Source organism: Salvia miltiorrhiza, chromosome 7 (assembly GCF_028751815.1).
Source record: "Salvia miltiorrhiza cultivar Shanhuang (shh) chromosome 7, IMPLAD_Smil_shh, whole genome shotgun sequence".
In the NCBI taxonomy this organism is placed as follows: Eukaryota; Viridiplantae; Streptophyta; class Magnoliopsida; order Lamiales; family Lamiaceae; genus Salvia; species Salvia miltiorrhiza.
The window spans coordinates 25,588,242-25,607,173 of record NC_080393.1 but is presented as its reverse complement, the minus strand read 5'-3'; the positions used below and the strand labels follow the sequence as shown (position 1 = coordinate 25,607,173).

Sequence of the window (18,932 nt, the reverse complement as noted above, 5' to 3'; positions counted from 1 at the left end):
TGAACTCTTAATTGAATTAATAGTTCTAAATTAAAAGCAAAATTGTTAGAAAATTAATTAGATTTAACAAAAAAATATGGAAGCAAAATAAAAGAAAAAACTGATAGTCCAAACAAATGACCCAAACTAAAATTAATCATTTTGGACATGTACACGAATAGGCCAAATTAAACTAAATGGCCCAGATTGAATTTCATATACAAATACAAAAATTCACAATAAGAAATTAGAAAAAAAAAATGAAAAGAATATAAAAGGGAAAATAGTCGATGCCCTAGTTTTAGCATATCTATAAGACCAAGCGCCGATTCTTGGCTTCTTCTTCATCTTCTTCTCTGCTCACACGCTTCATTTTTTTGAAATTGCATTTTGCTATCTAGAGTTTACAAAAGATGTGTGCAACTGCTTCGAAATCAACAAAACTCTGTAGCAGTTGCCGACGCCTCCCCAACCCAACGACTAATAGCAGGTAAACGAATGCAAATCTAAAAATGTGGGAGTGAAACAGCCGGCTTTGTTCAAGAAAACTAAGAGAAATTTTTGCGAAAAAGATTAAAGAATTATTACAAATCTAAAAATGCACAATGGAAAGGTGAAAATTTAGCAGCTAATCAGCCTCTATTTATAGAGGGTAAAACTCAGTTAGTATATTCAAATTTAAATTTGAGCTCCACAAATTGGAGCCAAAACTACATTGAATCAGATTATCCAGCAGTTAAAATGAGCCAAAACATTCACCGGATAAAATGATGCTGGGATTGGCGGGAAATTGCTGTAGGCAAAAACTTGGCTTTAATATTAGTATAGATAGATAGATAGATAGATAGATAGATATATAGTATAGATATAGATATCTTCTAATTTCCTTTTCAAGTAGAAGCACCAATTGGAAAAAACAAGAGCATGAAGGGTGGTGGTGAAAATCAGCAATCTCCTTCTACCATTTTCGTTGCGAATTTGCCGTTTTCATTAACTAACGCACAGGTAACTTCTCACATACTGATTGTTTGCTCTGGGATATTTATTATATGTGTGTGGTAAATAAGCACATATTTGCTATTTCTGTAGCAAATGTCATAATAAGCTCTAGAGATTAATATTTTGGTTTATTGTCTTAATATTTTAGTTGGAAGAAGCGTTCAGTGATGTCGGACCAATACGGCGATGCTTTATGGTTATGAAGAAGGGTATGCTTCTTGAGCTGTTATTTGGGAAATGACATTTTATGAACCGAGTTAATCTTTTAAAACAGTCCCTAATTCAATGAGTGTCCCGATTGTCTATGAGAATTTAGGATTTGATACTAGAATAGTTTCTTGAAAGATTATTTGGAATTTATGTTGCTTGAATTAATTCTTGAGGCTAGATTATACCATTTTTTTTCTTCTAAATTCCTGTTTCTCATTCTGTATTTTTATATGCTAGGGTCCACTGAACACCGAGGATTTGGCTATGTTCAATTGTAAGTCACTTTTGGATATTGAGTAATCATTTTGTCTGAACTGGCACTGTCTGGCTAATACTGGATTTCGAATTTGAATACAGTGCTGTTGTTGAAGATGCTAATCGTGCCATTGAGCTGAAAAATGGTTCAACTCTTGGTGGTAGAAAGATTGTTGCTAAACTAGCTACACATCGTGCTCCTCTTGAGCAACGCCGAGCTAAAGAGAATCAAGGCCTTGTGAGTATGTTATTGGACAAAATGCTCTTATATGTAGAATTTTGCGTTGTATAGAGTATAATTAAATTTGTGGTTGGAGTTAATATGTTATTTCTTGTTTGTGCTTCTCCCTATTATGTGATGACAATGTTTCAATCTTTTGTTTTTTTCACTATTTTAGGTCAACCTGAGGAAGCTGTCCAAACAAAGGATGACAAAGCTGTTGAAACTTCAGTTGCAGAAAAACCTGATAAGACTCCAAGTATTAAAGGAAAAGGTCCTGCTTCTGAATTGCTCAGATTTAGGGAGTGCTTGGAACTTTAGGGTAACACATATGCAGTTGATGAGGAATGAAGTTCATAACCCCCTCTTGTAGGGGGTGTGTTGCATTCCCAGTTGCAAGTGATTGTTGGGGAATCATTACCCGACGCAAAAAGACTACCATACTTTATTGCCATTTCCCCATCTCCTAAAGCTCCTCACCAAGCACATCCCTTTACATGCTCACTCATTAAATTTCCATTTATGGTTTCATCACTATCAATTTGTAATGATTAGGTGAGACAAGGGAGAAAAGAAAAAGGAAGGATATTTCAACTGCTACCCCTGGCGAAGCAAAAATTTCGGAGAAACAAAGGTTCAGTTCAAGTATTAGATCTTTTATTTGTATATATGTAATTGATAAACATCGTGGTGGAGAATTCTAGATGCAATCGTTGTATTGAAGTTTTCAATTAGCCTACTCAATCAATTGGTGTGGTCTAACTTTAAATTAATGTTTAACAGGGTTGCTAAGACTGTCATATTTGGTAGTCTCCTTGATATCGATATGGCTGAGGAAGTTCATCGTCTAGCAAGAGAGATTGGTACTGTATGCTCTGTCACTTACCCACTTCCAGAGGGAGAACTTCAACACCATGGTAAGAAGAAACTTGAAGAATCTTTTTCTTAGTGAACATTCAGTCATGAGACATATGATAGATTCAGGGATCTCTCCATTTCATTCTTTCTGGCCCTTACAGGCAAATGAATCCCGTATAAGGCTTTAGGTTGTGAGAATAATATCAATAAGTCGCAGTTCTGAAGATTGCTACTTGCCCCAAATTAATTCTAAAAAATTTGAAAAAATCCTCAGGACCTGTGTTATATTCGTTTGGTACACAAGATGGATAGAGTTACTTTATTTTGGTGAATATGCTTTACATATAGTTCTCCACAATATTTCGCCAATATTATTATGTTATTGATACTTTCACTGACGTTCTCATGTTTTTGGGACCCTTACAATGTTGGAATGCCACCACACTCTTATTTGCATTTCCATTCTATTTTGCTCGCTTATTGACTGCTTCAGACTTACCCATACTCGCAATGTTGTATGCTATCTGTAGTTTTAATTGAAATTCAACCATATCTAGTTGAAAGATGTAGCAGTACTTGTAAATGCTGTTTCATATCCTACCTTTTAATTCCCCATGTTCTTTAGGCTTTGAATGCTTGTAAATTGTATTTGTGTGGTAATATGTACTGGTTTATATAAAAAATTTCAGGGCTAGCTCAAGATGGATGCACAATGAATGCCTCCTCTGTACTTTATACAAGTGTAAAATCAGCTCGTGAGTGTGTAGCAGCACTACATCAGAACGAGATACAAGGGAGATCTGTTTGGGCACGCCAACTTGGTGGAGAGGTAGAGATACATTTTGTTCTCAGGATTTTCCCATTTGATGTGCAAATTGTGTGACGATCTTTACTTACAAAAGAGGCACTGTTATGGACTTTTGTTTCACTTGATTTTAACGAGTCTCTAAACTTTGCATCTTTGTTTTGTAAAACATGTCTTTGCCTGTAGGGTTGGTTGGCGGAGGTTAAGTCTATATTGCCAGTATTCTACTTGACCACTTAATTCTCACAAGTTCAACAAAAAACAAAATAATGTGGATTTTGTTTTATCGGTTTGGAATTCTGACTCACTCCATTGTTCAATACAAACAATTTGGGGCTCAGCTTATATGGGATAACTTAACGGTCCAATGTTATTCAGCACTGATGTAAATCTTCTTGGTCCACCTCAATAGACCTGGAAATTAAATATTGGAAACTTGCACCCAGCAACCACCTGAACAAAATATTTTCATCATGGAGTTTGGTTCATGTTGTACTTCTTCAGGGTTAAATTATTCCAATTTTTGCCAAACTTTTTTCTCGCAGTTCTCTGATTGCAAATTAGTTTTCTGGTTATTTGGAATACTTAAATTGCTTTATGCTGTGTAGTCTTTTCACCAAGAAATGTTTTGAATGTGTTGTCCCAGGGCTCTAAAACTCAGAAGTGGAAGCTTATTGTGAGAAATCTTCCATTCAAGGTTCTTGTTATTTACTTAGACATTTTGATTTTTAAGTTTGATAATCACCGGTTTGTATTTTCAGTGCTTGCTTTAAACACTTTTGGAAGATATTTCTTTGTGTCTTTTAATCTCTGCCGGCTAGTATCCTTATTGTCAGTCTGGTTGACTATTGCTTTGTAGGCTAAAGTAGCTGAGATAAGAGAGATGTTTGGTGCTGTAGGATTTGTATGGGATGTAGTTATTCCTAAAAATCCTGAGACTGGGTATTCCTATCATCCTATGTACATTTGTCTCTTTGTTTGAGCTATTCTTCCCTTGACCTGCACCTATTGTTCTACTTATTCTTTGCTTCTATTTGCCTTTTACAGGTCATCCAAAGGATTCGCATTTGTTAAATTCACATCAAAGCAAGATGCAGAAAACGTAAGTTTTACTGAAAAACTTGATATGGAATTTCCTATTTGGTAATGTGGTCAACTAGCAAGTCTAGCATAGAAAATAGCTTGTCATTTTTAATTTTTATAGTTAAAGTAACCATGATAAAAAAAGAGTAAGTTAAAGATTCGAGATTGATAACATAGAAATTGCCTAAAATATATAAGGTTCAGCTCTGATGAATAATACACCTATGTATTGTTGCCTGCTGCTATTATTCTCCAGAGGCTTGTTATAAATTTTGATGGAAAAGATAGTCTGGCGCTTGGGGTCATACACATAACTAATACTACATTTGTGCCATATATGAATTTAGGAAAAAGGGTAGAAATGACTATAACTCTTAAGTCATTATTAACATGCAGACTTTCCGCGAGGGTATTCTCCCAGACATAACTGCTGTCTAAATTTCTGCTGTAATCATTAAGCTTTTCAGGACATGATTGGTATATCTTTGATTTTATTCGTGCAGGCCATCCAAAATTTAAATGGGAAAAAAATTGGTAAAAGACCAATTGCTGTTGATTGGGCTGTTTCAAAAAAGATCTATGCTTCTGGCAATGATACTGCTGCCGCCACAGGAGATGGTATTCTCCGTTTTCCTCCTCTTTGGAGTCTACTTAGCTTTCTCATGCCTTCTATCTTCACTTTTTTCTCCTTTTTTTTATTGCATGCTCACATGCCATGGGTTTTTATTTGCACAGTGCTTTATTCCATGAGTTATCTTGTGCAGTGGGATTTGGCTTTGTGTGTTTCTTGCACAAGCCACAATGCCACACACCACATCATTTACCATCTTCTTTTTAGTTTTTTCTAATTTATCACTTAGTTGGTTGCCTTGAAATATCTTGAATACTAGTTACGAACTTACGATGGCATTGAATACTAAGTTCAACACAATCTGAGATGTGATTTTTACAGGGAAGGAGGACGATGACGGAAGCAGTAGCGAATCAGAGGACAATGATGTAGAACCATTGAGAAAATCAGAAGTGGATAGTGATAATTCTGCTGATGAGTCCGATTCCTTTGACAAGGATGAGAGTAAAAGTGAAATTGATTTCGAAGAAGAGGCAGAGATTACAAAAAGTGTACTTCAGAACATTATTTCTTCATCTTCTGGGAATATTGCTGATGGTGATGATTCAGGACTGTCAAAAGGAAACATTGATAAATCCATGCCAGTCGAAAGAAAGTCATCTGATGCATCGGACACCACGGTTGCCACCATCATGAGTGTTATTGAAGAAAAACCTAAAATAACTAAGCCTCAAGGAGAAGAAGAGTTGCAGAGAACAATTTTCATTAGCAATCTTCCTTTTGATATCACTGTCGAAGAAGTGAAACAACGTTTTTCTGCATTTGGTGGAGTGGAGACTTTTATGTTTGTTCTTCATCCAGTAACGAAGTAAGGATGTTGTGTTTCATTTTATGGTTTATTATTTAGGTAATAGTCAAAGGTTTACGTGAGCTTATCGTCTATGCAGGCGCCCAAGAGGAACTGGATTTCTGAAGTTTACAACAACAGATGCAGTCAGTGCTGCACTATCAGCAACCAACACAGTAGCTGGTCTGGGTATCTTAATAAAAGGCCGACCAGTAAAAGTGCTGAAGGCTCTGGACAAAAAAACAGCCAACGATAAGGCACTGGAAAAGGCCAAGAAAGAAGATGGTGACCACCGCAATGTATACCTGGCTAAGGTTTGTCATCAGATTCTTCTCATTTCCTATCATTCATCTACTTATTAACATTTGAAATGTAGATATAGAACGTAACAAGGCATCTACAGTTCTCATATGTTGAAGTGTAATACACAAGTTTTATGTTGTGATCTCTTGACAGGAGGGTTATATAATGGAAGGAATGCCTGCTGCAGTAGGAGTTTCGGCCAGTGATATGTCAAAAAGGAAGAAGTAAGTGGTTGGAGCTCTTCTATAAATATGTACAGATGAAAATTTGGAAACATGGACATTTGTAGGATTACATGATAAAAGTACATAAAATAGATCAAGTTCTCTGTTCCTCCAACTGTGGTTTAATTGTTGCCTTTCAGACTTCAAGATTTCTTATGTGATTGAAGCCTGTTAGGCTATGAAAGAGTACTAGACATCTCTTCTGTACCAATATATTGGCCTTAATACCCTATAAGTGAATAAGCTCTGATGCATTTATCAAGATTAATATCATGGATGGAGTTGGTTATGCATCTTCCATAAGTACATTTTTGAATGTGCTTGGTGTCTATCAGATTATCTATATTTAGCTGTGTTAGTTTTGGAAAAATTAAGAAGACTGTTGTCTCTATCTTGAATAATACTTCTTTCCTTAATTTTACTATCATGGAGCTATCATGTGCAGCAGTAGTTTTTTATTTATTATTTATTTATTTTTTTATTTTTATTTTTATTTTATTTTTTTATTTTATTTTATATGTATGATGATTCTGCCCGTCTCAAATTGTAGGTTGCACGAAGATAAGATGTCTAAGCTTCAATCTCCAAACTTCCGTGTATCAAAGACAAGGCTTATCGTATACAATGTGCCAAAGACTAAGAACGAAAGAGATTTGAAAAAGCTTTTTATGGATGCAGTAATTTCTCGTGCAACAAAGCAAAAGCCCATAATTCGACAGGTTGAAACTGTTATTGGTAGCTAGTTTTCTTATGCGGATGCAGTTATTGTTGACATGCTTGATTTGTTTATTTGACATTTAATTAATTTGTTTAATTTATCCTGCAAGTAAAGATAAAGATCTTGAAGGATTCAAAAGACCGAAAAGAAGGTGAAAAAATTCGCCCACGTGGAGTGGCTTTCTTAGAGTTCTCGGAGCATCAACATGCACTCGTGGCCCTGAGAGTTCTTAATAATAACCCTGGTCAGTCTTCCTCTTGCTAATTATAATATCAGTTACAAGTCTTAACTATGTTATTTGAGATCAGTACCACAACAATATCTTGCGACAAGGAACCTATACTCTTGCAATTTGTCTCAATAAAATTAATGCTGCATTGTTGATTCCTTATAGATATCTTCGGTCCTGAACATCGCCCCATTATGGATTTTGCACTTGATAATGTGCAGAAGCTGAAGCTTCGGGCAGAAAAGCTTCAAGCACAGCAACTGCAGGGTCCATACGATGCTAGAGGGAATTTTCAGCAAAATGATCATTTAGGCAGAGGGGGTTCTATTGCAAACTCGAACTCAAGAATACACAAGTATAGAGATGGAGATGCCTCATTGAAGAGGACTTACGATAACAAAAGAGGGGAATTGGAGAACAAACGCAGTGCAGGAATGGTGGCTGAGGAAGGCGGCAACAAAAGGCAGAAAGGTCCTAGAAAAGATGCAAAGAGCCGAGTTTCTCCGGCCGTGACGAAAAAGCCCAACTTGCAAGTTTCTGATCAGCGGAAAGGAAGAGAGGCTGGTGGTCAGAACCTTATACCAAGCAATACTGTGAGCAAGAAAGAAGGAAGAGATGCCGGCATGCCAAGAAAAATGATTGATCAATCAGAACGATCTACAGAAGGTGATGGCGGTGAACGCAACAGGAAACGCAGGAGAAGAAGCGACCCATTGGGGCGTGACGTAACTGATAAACTGGACATGCTTATTGAACAGTACAGATCCAAATTCACTGGAAGCAGTGCTACCCAATCTGATGGCAAAAAGCAGGGTTCCAAGAGTCTTAAAAGATGGTTTCAATCATAATTTTGTCTTCACCCATTTTTAGCTGAATGCTTCGTTACTTGAAATTTTGATCCAACTATACTTTGTTGTAACATGAAAACAAAAGCAACGAAACTCCACTGAATGTGTTTGGCGCATCGGCAACTGAAATGCATAGTGAATGGTGGATTTTGGAGCAGAGTTATTGTTGTCATTTCTTTTGCAGTGCTGTGATGGGCCTATAGAATTTCCATTTAGGACCATTGCTCTCTCTCTTTCTCGGGGTAGGTTCCATATAGAACTGCAAATAAGTAAAGAATGGAGAACAACGAATAAATTTATAAATTTAATGAATATACCAGCATAATGAATGAATATATGTGATCACTAATTTATTAGCAACAAAAACTGCAACTAACACAGGCAATTGTAGCAAATACTAATAAGTAACCGAGTATTGTATCCATAGGGATTGACACAACGAAATAACTCTAGCTATCTCCTAAACAGACTATAACAGTAGACATGCAACAGAAAGTAGGAAGGTTTGATTAGCACTAAATTCAAATAACAACAAATAAAATAAGGTAAAAACTCAAATAATAAAAGACTCTGACCCTAGGGATATACTTTTACTAATTAATTACATGCATTTAATCTATTGATTTATCCATAGGGATTGACACAACGAAATAACTCTAGCTATCTCCTAAACAGACTATAATAGTAGACAGGCAACAGAAAGTAGGAAGGTTTGATTAGCACTAAATTCAAATAACAACAAATAAAATAAGGTAAAAACTCAAATAATAAAAGACTCTGACCCTAGGGATATACTTTTACTAATTAATTACATGCATTTAATCTATTGATTCAATTACCAATTTAATCCAACCCTGATGAGAGATCACAGAACTATTCACAAGCTTCTCTAACGAACACCTATAAAAGTAGATTAATTTACCCCCCTTCACATTCAAGACTCCAAGGAATAAATTAGCTCCCAAGCGTACACAAAGAATAGCTCTCTATAGTTTCACCTATCCCATTCAAGTGTCAAGGCTACTACTATAACATGCATTCCTGAATCGGCTGAACAATTATCGCATTCAAGACTCAAACTGAACAACTAAACATGTAAATTATTGGCCAAATAATTCACAAGAAATTAAGCACCAAGAATCATGAATCACAAGTTGGAAGGCAAATTGATATCAATAAATTATACACACATAATTAATCAGCTATGTACAAACCCTAGGTTCAGATTAAAGAACTAGCCAGACATCGCAAAAGAAAACATAAACATAATAAATAAGAAAGCAATTGTAAAAAAAACTAAATTATATAAAAATTGAATGAAAACTGAAGTAGCAGCTTGAATCTTCAATCTTGATCCAAGCCTTGAAAATTGGAAAGCTAAAATATTCTAAAGCTATAAAACTGAAATATGAATGTTCGGGTTCTCAGTCTATCTAGATAGGTCAAAAGATGACCTATTTATAGTTTTCAGATTTCCTTTGATCACTATGGAAGTTGCCATGCAAAGTAGAATTCTAAAGGTAATAGAATCGTGTAAAATAAGGCAACTCTCCAGCTGGATGCGCGCTTTGGAAGAAACACTCCTACACTTGCCGAATTCGCAGCTCTCGCCAGAGGAACGACTGTCGTCAGAGAAATGGACCTCGCCAGAGAAATGGTTATCGCCAGAGAAATGGGTCGCGCCAGAGAAATGGTGATTTCTCTGCTCTGTCTTAATTCTCTACTCTGGCTTCTTGATTTCTCTGTTCTGACTATTGACTCCTCTGGAGATCGATTTCTCTGACTTTTCACTTCTCTGCTCTGCATCTAGAGAAATGGATATTTCTCTGCTCTGACTTATGAGCGCTGGGCTTTACTTCTCTGGTGCTGGCGCTTCTCTGCTCTGGAGATGTCGGTTCCTCTGCTCTGGAGACCAGAACACCTAGAAAACGCCAAATTCATCCAAAATTGCATTCTTCCATCTCGAAAGCCTAAATCTCCTGCAAAGCATAAAATACACCATAAAACGCACCAATTTTCAGAAGATTATCTTAAAATACGTACATACAAACCCTTAAAAATAGAGTAATTTAAGCATAAATCAATATGTATTCAGTAAAAATATATAAAATCTCGCCTTTCTCAGCATTCGAACCTAGGCTAAAATCTTATTCATGTAAATACATTGATTTATTCGTCGAAATTATAGATTTATTCGTAACTTTATAGATTTGTTCTTCGTTCTCTACCTATTTGCAGTTCTCTACGGAACTTTATATATATATATATATATATATATATATATATATATATATATATAGGGAGAGGTTCAAGAAAGAACCACTATATAAAATAAGAACGAAGAACTATTTTCAGTCATTCGATCATCAAGATTTACGGTGGATGCATCATCTTGTTGGATGAATGCAGAACATGGGTTCGAATCATGAAGGGGGCAATTTTTTTTTTAGTGCATTAATTTGAACAGCGAATGCATTAATTTTTACAGTGAATGCATTAGATTTGATGGTTCTCTAGTTCTCTCTAGAACCACACCCTACATTTATGCCTTCTTCATTGAACCTTACTATATATATATATAGAGAGAGAGAGAGAGAAAAAAAAAAAGTTATGCTACATACCTTATGTGAGCACCACTCACGTTTAGCCATCGTTAGCATTATCTTTTTTGTTTTAGACATTTATTTTTATTTTAATACTTCATAAATCATTATTAGGATCATTAATTTTATAAATAACATAAAAATCAAAGTCTAATTTGTTCTTTTTATTAATTATTTGAAGTTAAAGGGAATATTAACAAATCGAACTTTGATTTTTATGTTATTTATAAAATTAATGATCCTAATAACAATTTATGAAGTATTAGAATAAAAATAAATATCTAAAATAAAAAAGATAATGTTAACGAGAGCTAAAACATGAGTGGTGCTCACATAAGGTATGTAGCATAACATTCCTATATATATATATATATATATATATCTTTTCAATAAAACCTAACCCTATATATATATATAATAAAAAAGATAATGTTAACGAGAGCTAAAACATGAGTGATGCTCACATAAGGTATGTAGCATAACATTCTTATATATATATATATAGGGGAAGGCTAAAATAAGAACGCTTCTTAAAATATAAATTAGGAACCATTTTCAGCTCTTAGATCATCAAGATCTACGGTTGATTCATCACCTTGTTGGATAAATTCATGGTCCTGAGTTCGAATCCCAAAGGTAGCAAAAAATTATTTTTCGCAATTCATGCCTTTATACAGTTTATTCATGCGTGTTATACATAAAATTCATGCATTTTTGTTGGTTCGTAATTCTTAAAATAAGGGTGGTTTATTGAATAACCGCCCCCTATATATATATATATATATATATATATATATATATATATATATATAGGGGAAGGCTAAAATAAGAACGTTTATTAAAATATAAATTAAGAACCATTTTCAGCCCTTAGATCATCAAGATCTACGGTTGATTCATCACCTTATTGGATATATTCATGCTCATGAGTTCGAATCCCAAAGGTAGCAAAAAATTATTTTTTTGATATTCATGCGTGTTATACATAAAATTCATGCATTTTTGCTGGTTCGTAATTCTTAAAATAAGGGTGGTTTATTGAATAACCGCCCCCTATATATATATATATATATATATATATATATATATATATATATAGGGAGAGGTTCAAATAAGAACCACTAATAAAATAAGAACGGAGAACCATTTTAAGCCATTTGATCATCAAGATCTACGGTGGATGCATCATCTTGGTGGATGGATGCAGGTGCTGGGTTCGAATCCTGAAGGGAGCAAAAAAATTATTTTTTTCGGATGCATTAATTTGTATAGCAGATGCAGTAATTTTATTGGTTCTTATGTTCTCACGATAATTGTGGTTCTCACTATAACCGCACCCTATATATATATATATATATATATATATATATATATATATATATATATTTAGTTTTGTGACATGATATGTATATTGTATTTCCTCCGTCACAAGTCACAACTAACTTGATTCATATTCTTTTGTGAGTCGTCCCAAGTAACTTGATACATTTTTTTATATGAAAATAATTAAGAAAAAATTAAAGGTTTTAATTATTTCAATAACTTGGGCTTAGGTCACCATTTCTTGACAGTCCTGAAATTTGCCCTCATTCTCTCATATCCAAATCCTAAATTCTCCAATCTAGCATTCATATTGCGGCTAATCTCACCAAGAAGAGTGCTCAATTGTTCTTTGGCATCAGTGGATTGTGCAGGTTGTTGTTGCTGCCTTCCAGAAACACTATTTTCCCCTTCAAATATGTCATCAAAGCTCACGTTTTAATCATCGGCGAATGCTCCAATTCGTTCAACGTATCGAGAATCCCAAAAATCTCTTTTTAGTAAGGCTAAGGCTTATAACGTATTAAACGAGCATTATTATCAATTTGTCATGTAAAAAAAATATAAAAAAAAAATTAACCAAGGTAATAAAAAACATTAAAGTTGAATATGACATTCGCAAATTTAAATCATGCAAGTTGTCATGAAAATTATATTATGCAAATAATAATGCACTTTTTCTTGGGGAATGGATCCTCTGCTGTGCACAAAAACAAGATAAATGGAGTGTATTTTGTATTTCTTTTTTGTATTTTTTTTAAGTTACGTATTTATTTTCTTCTTGTTTTTGTGCACAGCATGATGCTGTGCACAGCAGAGGATCCATTCCCCTTTTTCTTGATACTTTCCCGCAGAGCATAAATATCTAAATTTGAGAGAATTTTCAAGGAGAAAAATAAGTCATGTCTTATATAGAAGGGTTAATTACGTCAAAAATTATGAACTATATCCTCATTTCCAACTTTCTATGAACTTTTTTTTATCAAAAATTTCCTGAATTTAATGTGTTGAACAATTTTTTCATGATTTTTTCCTCCGGTAAAGTTTCGGGCTGAGTTGTCGCCTATATGGTAATACTGAGCTGATATGGCACATACGTGGTAATACCGAGCTGATATGGCGCTTACTTGGAAAAACAAAAAAAAATCATATTTTTCCCTTCCCCTCCTCCAGGTCCGGTGGACCGCCGCCCTCCCCTACCACCATCATCAAATCCACCGCCACCAACCACCCCCGTAGCTTCGCCGCCTCCCTGGCATGCTAGCAGATCCGCCGTCACTAGCCATGGTTGGGCTCGCAGATTCGCCGCCACCAGCCATGGCATGGTTAGGCTCGTAGATCCGCCGCCACCAACCACCTCGTAGCGACCGCTGCCCCCAATTTCAGCAGACGCGGTCAAAACCCTACCTCCTCCGCCGTACCTCATCCATTGTGCCTCCGCCGCCGCTATCTTCCCAATTTCAGCAGATGCGATCAAAACCCTATCTTCCCATTCATCTCGACTCATGCCACCTTCCCCTCTCTTGCCACCGCCCCCTCTCTCTCCATCGCCCTCCACCACCACCATCACCAGATTCGCTGCCACCAACCACCCCCGTAGCTCCGCCGCCTCCCCTGGCATGGTTGGGCTCGCAGATCCGCCGCCACCAACCACCCCCGTAGCTTCGCCGCCTCCCCTAGCATGCTCGCAGATCCACCGCCACCACCACCAGCCATGGTTGGGCTTGTAGATCTGCCGCCACCAGCCATGGCTTGGTTGGGCTCGACTGCTACTGTTCGACTTCCGGCGAGCTTGACCCCCAACCAAGAGAGAGAGGTTTTGGCTCAAAACGACGTCGTTTTACCCCCAACTAAACGACGTCGTTTCTTTTCGCCGCCGGCTATGCCATGTCAGCACTCAATTTGGGGATTCTTGAAAGTCATGGAAAAATTGTTCAACACATAAAATTCAGGGAATTTTTGATAAAAAAAGTTCATGAAAAAGTTGAAAATGGCGGTATAGTTCATGATTTTTGGCGTAATTAACCCTATATAGAAACCACTATAGTTACCATTTTAAAACATGTGAATATCAAAAAGACAACCTCTTATATGTAACTTCATGTCCCTATCTATTACAAGGAAGAAACAAATGAACTTCATGACCAAACTACAATCAACAATGGAAAAAAAAATCTAGAAGATGGAAAACAACTTTAGATAAAGACTCTTCTCTACAATATTCAGAAGACATTCATTTATATAGCAAAGAGAAATAAAGAAACAAAAATTATGTTTAAGTTTAGAGAGGGTCATTTCATTCATGAACATAGTTAGCACCACACTAAGAAAAACTTTCATTCCATTTTTAAAAGGACAATTAGGGATTGCATATATATATATATATATATATATATATATATATATAGGGGAGGGCTATACAGAAAACTCCCCTTACACTATAATATAAGGATAAATCCTAACCATTAAAATCTAATCATGGACGGTCTAGATTTATTCTATGTTGGGCGGTTTTAACATTTTCGGTAGTCTTATAATTCGTAGATAATATGCGAATGGGGGCAAAATTGGATCTGATGATGTTTTATCTCTCTTACTTAATTAACTGTTTCCGAGAATAAGGCCTCATCTTTGGGGAAATAAAATAAGGCAAGTTTAACTGTACGAATTATTTGTGTTTTGTGAATGTAAAGAATCGTGCGTACGAATTTTGTGGGTTGAACTATTGAATTATTGGAATGCATGCGTGTGTGCATTTGAATATCTGTTATAATTCATGCTTGTTCATTCAGTTATGTTGATAATTCGTACATTAGTGATAAATATTAAACTTGTTTTTTAGAGGTTGCAGTATGAAGTATGTGGTCTGAACTATTGAATAATTGGACAATTATGTATGAATTATTACTTCCACAAATTAAAGATGACAGACGGAGAGGCGGCACGGTGATTTTCGCGGTCGGCGTAGGTGGAGGACGGCTGTTGTCGCACGTCCTGGTGGAAGGTAGTGCGGTGGTTCTAAATTACGGAGGGGCGCTGATGACGTGCGGAATGGCGTCTGGAAGGTGCGGCAATCGCAGGTGGGGATGGCGACGGATTGGCGTGAGCTGTGGTGGTTGCGGCGCTGCTGCTCGACGCCCAAATCTGAGGAGGCGTGGCAGATATGCGCAGGGCGCTGGCGGCGTCCGATTGAATTAGAGTGGTGGGCGGAGCGTGGCGGCGTTGCTGGAAACGGCTTGGAGAGCAGGCTGCGCTCTGCGCGGCGTTTAACTGGGCCGAGGAGGCCGCGCACAGTGATGAATGTTTGATTGCATGAATTATTTGTTGTTTATGTATGAATTATTTGTTGTTTATGTATGAATTGTTATTTGGTTTTCGTACGAATTATTTTTGAATGTATGAATTTCTTACGGTAATCTTCTTCTTTTTGAGTGAACGATAATCCTTGAGAGTATCAAAATGCAATATGGAAACTTATTCAATATTTAATGACGCAATCCCTTAATTCTTGGAGTCCTGATTATCTTAAAAGTAAAATTACTAATCTAACCTATTCAAATTCAACACGTTAATATCCCCTATAAAATGGGAATAAATCTGACCATCCATCTCTTATAATCTAAAGGCCCATAAACGTTCCTATTTTATAGTTTAAATAGAGTTTTTATTTTAGCCCCCCTCTCTCTCTATATATATATATATATATATAGGGAAGGGCTAAAATAAGAGCATTTCTTAAGATATAAAATAAGAATCATTTTCAGCCCTTAGATCATCAAGATCTACGGTTGATTCGTAATCATGTTGGATGGATTTAAGGTCCTGAGTTCGAATCCCAAAGGTAGCAAAAATTTTATTTTCACAATTCATACTTTTATACAACGAATTCATACGTGTTCTACACAAAATTCATACTTTAAAAATTGCTCTTATTTCTTATTTTAAGACGTGCTCTCACGGTAGCCCACCCCTATATATATATATATATATATATATATATATATATAGGGTGGGGATCTAATCTACAAAGAATCCCCTTAGTATAAAGATTAAGGAATTAATCTTAACCATAGGATCTAAAAAGATTAATGGACAAGATTAAATCTAAATAATTATTAATCTCCTTTTTTTTTTTTTTTTTTTTTCCTGAATAGCCGAAAAAATGATTAATAAACTCGGCTAGGGGTGTATTAGTAAGTTTAATTATTTACTGAACTGTCATTCCTAAATTAACGCAAGTAATTACTGAATTTACTCTCCCTCTACCTACCTCTTTCGCACAACAACCGCACGCTTCAGCAAAACCCTAAACAAGACGGCGATTTATCTCTAATTACATCGGCGGAGACGACGATTCTTCTGTGATTGCATCGACGGATTTGGATTTTGCATCGGCGGACTTGGATTTTGCACCAGCGGCCTTAGATTACAGCGTAAGTATTTAGTTTTTTTTTGTTTAGACGTCTGATTAGGAATTGTTATGAATTTTTTTTGAAATTGTTCTGAATATCTTATATTTTGCATCGGTGAACATGTATCAACACCCCAACAAGGTTTCTCATTTTTTTTTTGAAATTGTAACTTTTTATGGTTTATATTGAGTCGAAGACTCGAAGGATCATTAAAAAGATAATTTTGTCAATATTCGGTTTTCTTATATATGTTTAAATGGTCCCCCCAAGAATTTCATAGTATATTCCTTTTGTAGAATAAAAATGGTGTTTTTTTAGTATTGTTATATGTGCAGATGGTCCCCCCAGAAATTTCATAATATATTGGTTAGATTTGTGGGGTATAGAGTTTCAACTAATTAAGTATATTTGATGTGCAGTGACAATGACTGGAAATGGGAAGAAGAAAGCGCGTTCCGGTACAATTCATAAAAAGGAGTCATTCATTTTATCACCTCTTTACAAATCTTGTATTTTAATGTTCATTCAATCGCAAAAACAAATGGCGAGCCATCATCAGCACCGTCTTCAAGTAAACGGAGAAAAGTAACTGAAGCAGGTTTGTTGATGCTATTCGTATAAACTTTAAGTATGTTCAGTTTCATTTGTAGATTATTTAGAATTATTTGTTTCAAACTGGAAGGGGATTTTGAATTACTATTGTGAATTAATGATTATTTTTTGATAAATTGGTGTGTGTTTGCTTGTCTGGTCATCTAACAATTGTTGGTGTGTATTTGCTATGTAGTGGAAAGATTTTAATAAAGTGTATTTTATTTCAATTAGTATAATGACAATATTCACATATGCTTTAGGATTATTTAGTTTCTTTTATAGATTGTTCATCAAATTTTGGTTGCAAAATGAGAGGGAGAATTTGAATAAACTGTATTCAGTTTATTCACACATGTGGTATAATCTTTTAATTTTATTTGTTTGTTGTATTGTAGATATTCATATAAAATGTATTCTTATTCATTTTATATTTTAAGATTGTTCAGATAGTTTTTTTAAATAAACTGGAACAATTATTGTAAATTATAGCTTTATTCGACTGTTATGTAGTTAATATTCGTATAATAAACTGGATTCCTGTGTGTTTGCTTGTCTGGTCATTTAACAATTGTTGGTGTGTATTTGCTATGAGTGGAAAAACTTTAATAAAGTGTATTTTATTTCAATTGGTATAATGACAATATTCACATATGCTTTAGGATTATTCAATTTCTTTTATAGATTGTTCATCAAATTTTGGTTGCAAAATGAGAAGGGGAATTTGAATAGTTAATACATTTTATTGTAAATTATAACTTTGTAATATACGAATTTCAGAGGTGCTAAATCATAACTTTATTCGATTCTTGGGTAGTTAATATTCAAATTATAACTTTATTATAATAGTTAATTTCAGAGGTTGAGCATATCGTAAAGATGTCGTGGGCTGATAGCAAGAACACTATCGACACAGGAGTATACCTAATGAGGCATTTCGAGACATTCATGGGGGATGGTACGAAGGGGTGGACGTGCAACTTATCCAATAAACGCCCACAGCAGTTCCAAAGATTGCGTGTAAGGTATTGTGCAACCATACGTGTGTGGGAGGGGAACAATGTGAAGAAGGCCATTGGAGAGAAAGCAACCTATGCTTTTACTGAATTGTGCAAGAATCCAGGATTCAATGTGAACTCGGCCTTGCTTGGGTGAAACTTAAGCAAGTGACAACTATACCACTTTCATACTTATAAATTTCAGTAGTTTTTGGTTGGATACTACATAATAATTCAGACTTCGTTTTGATTTGAATGTGGAAAACCTGGTTTTCAAATATTATGTTGTGCTTGTGCTTGTTTTGATTTGAATATTATGTTGTGCTTGTTTGGAATAGCAAAATACTTTAAAAATTCAAAATGTTTAAAGTATAAAGTTATGTATATAATTCGATTGGATAGGAAAGCTTAGTAGTGACGAGTTGGAATAACGTTAATTCAAAGATAATTGACTATGATTATTCAAACAATATTGATAATATAATACCATCGACGGACATGACCTATAATTGACTGAACAAGTTGAGCAAATTTATCGAACAACGGTTGAGTAAAACTGAACGAACCTATTAACCTATTCCATCTACTGAACTAATTTATCGAACAATGACCATGTAGAACTGAACAAACCAATTAATCTACTGAACAAGTTGAGCAAATTTATCGAACAACGGTCGAGTAAAACTGAACGACCCTATTAACGTAATCCATGTACTGAACAAAATGAGTAATTTATCGAACAACGATCATGTAGAACGGAACAAACCTACTAATCTACTGAATATCCAAATAAATAAATAAATGTCAAGTATAAATAACATCGAAAAAAATAAAATGTCACCAACAAACTAACAAAAAT

The 18,932-nt window shown here is 35.2% G+C and overlaps 1 protein-coding gene and 1 long non-coding RNA gene across 6 annotated transcripts; both read left to right on the top strand.

Moving 5' to 3' along the window:
• Positions 1–287: 287 nt before the first annotated feature.
• LOC130993712 (uncharacterized) lies at positions 288–8,308 on the top strand. Of its 4 annotated transcripts, none has more exons than XM_057918739.1 (19): positions 294–469; positions 878–984; positions 1,127–1,187; positions 1,426–1,462; positions 1,546–1,676; positions 1,842–1,937; positions 2,219–2,297; positions 2,447–2,580; positions 3,211–3,350; positions 3,973–4,023; positions 4,186–4,268; positions 4,374–4,428; positions 4,913–5,027; positions 5,362–5,848; positions 5,928–6,141; positions 6,284–6,354; positions 6,905–7,073; positions 7,187–7,316; positions 7,467–8,308. In XM_057918739.1, exons 2-19 carry the CDS (start codon positions 904–906, stop codon positions 8,147–8,149), a joined length of 2,817 nt encoding a protein of 938 aa, XP_057774722.1. In that variant the 5' UTR covers positions 294–469; positions 878–903; the 3' UTR covers positions 8,150–8,308. The 4 variants fall into 4 exon arrangements, with proteins under 4 accessions (XP_057774721.1, XP_057774719.1, XP_057774722.1 ...); XM_057918737.1 differs by having other exon boundaries at positions 1,546–1,685; XM_057918738.1 differs by having other exon boundaries at positions 288–984.
• An 8,015-nt stretch (positions 8,309–16,323) lies between these two features.
• Positions 16,324–18,385, top strand: LOC130993711 (uncharacterized). 2 transcript variants are annotated; one of them, XR_009091751.1, is made up of 3 exons: positions 16,324–16,505; positions 16,904–17,082; positions 17,935–18,385. It is a non-coding gene; the product is annotated as an uncharacterized LOC130993711 (long non-coding RNA). The 2 variants fall into 2 exon arrangements; XR_009091749.1 differs by having other exon boundaries at positions 17,925–18,385.
• The last annotated feature ends 547 nt before the right edge of the window (positions 18,386–18,932 follow it).

Bases quoted from the DNA above. Each gene is read 5' to 3' on its own strand.
- LOC130993712 (XM_057918736.1), top strand. From the start codon at position 904: ATGAAGGGTGGTGGTGAAAATCAGCAATCTCCTTCTACCATTTTCGTT. The intron at 2,581-3,210 runs GTAAGAAGAAAC...AAAAAATTTCAG, and splicing joins GGGAGAACTTCAACACCATG to GGCTAGCTCAAGATGGATGC. The intron at 7,074-7,186 runs GTTGAAACTGTT...CTGCAAGTAAAG, and splicing joins AAAAGCCCATAATTCGACAG to ATAAAGATCTTGAAGGATTC.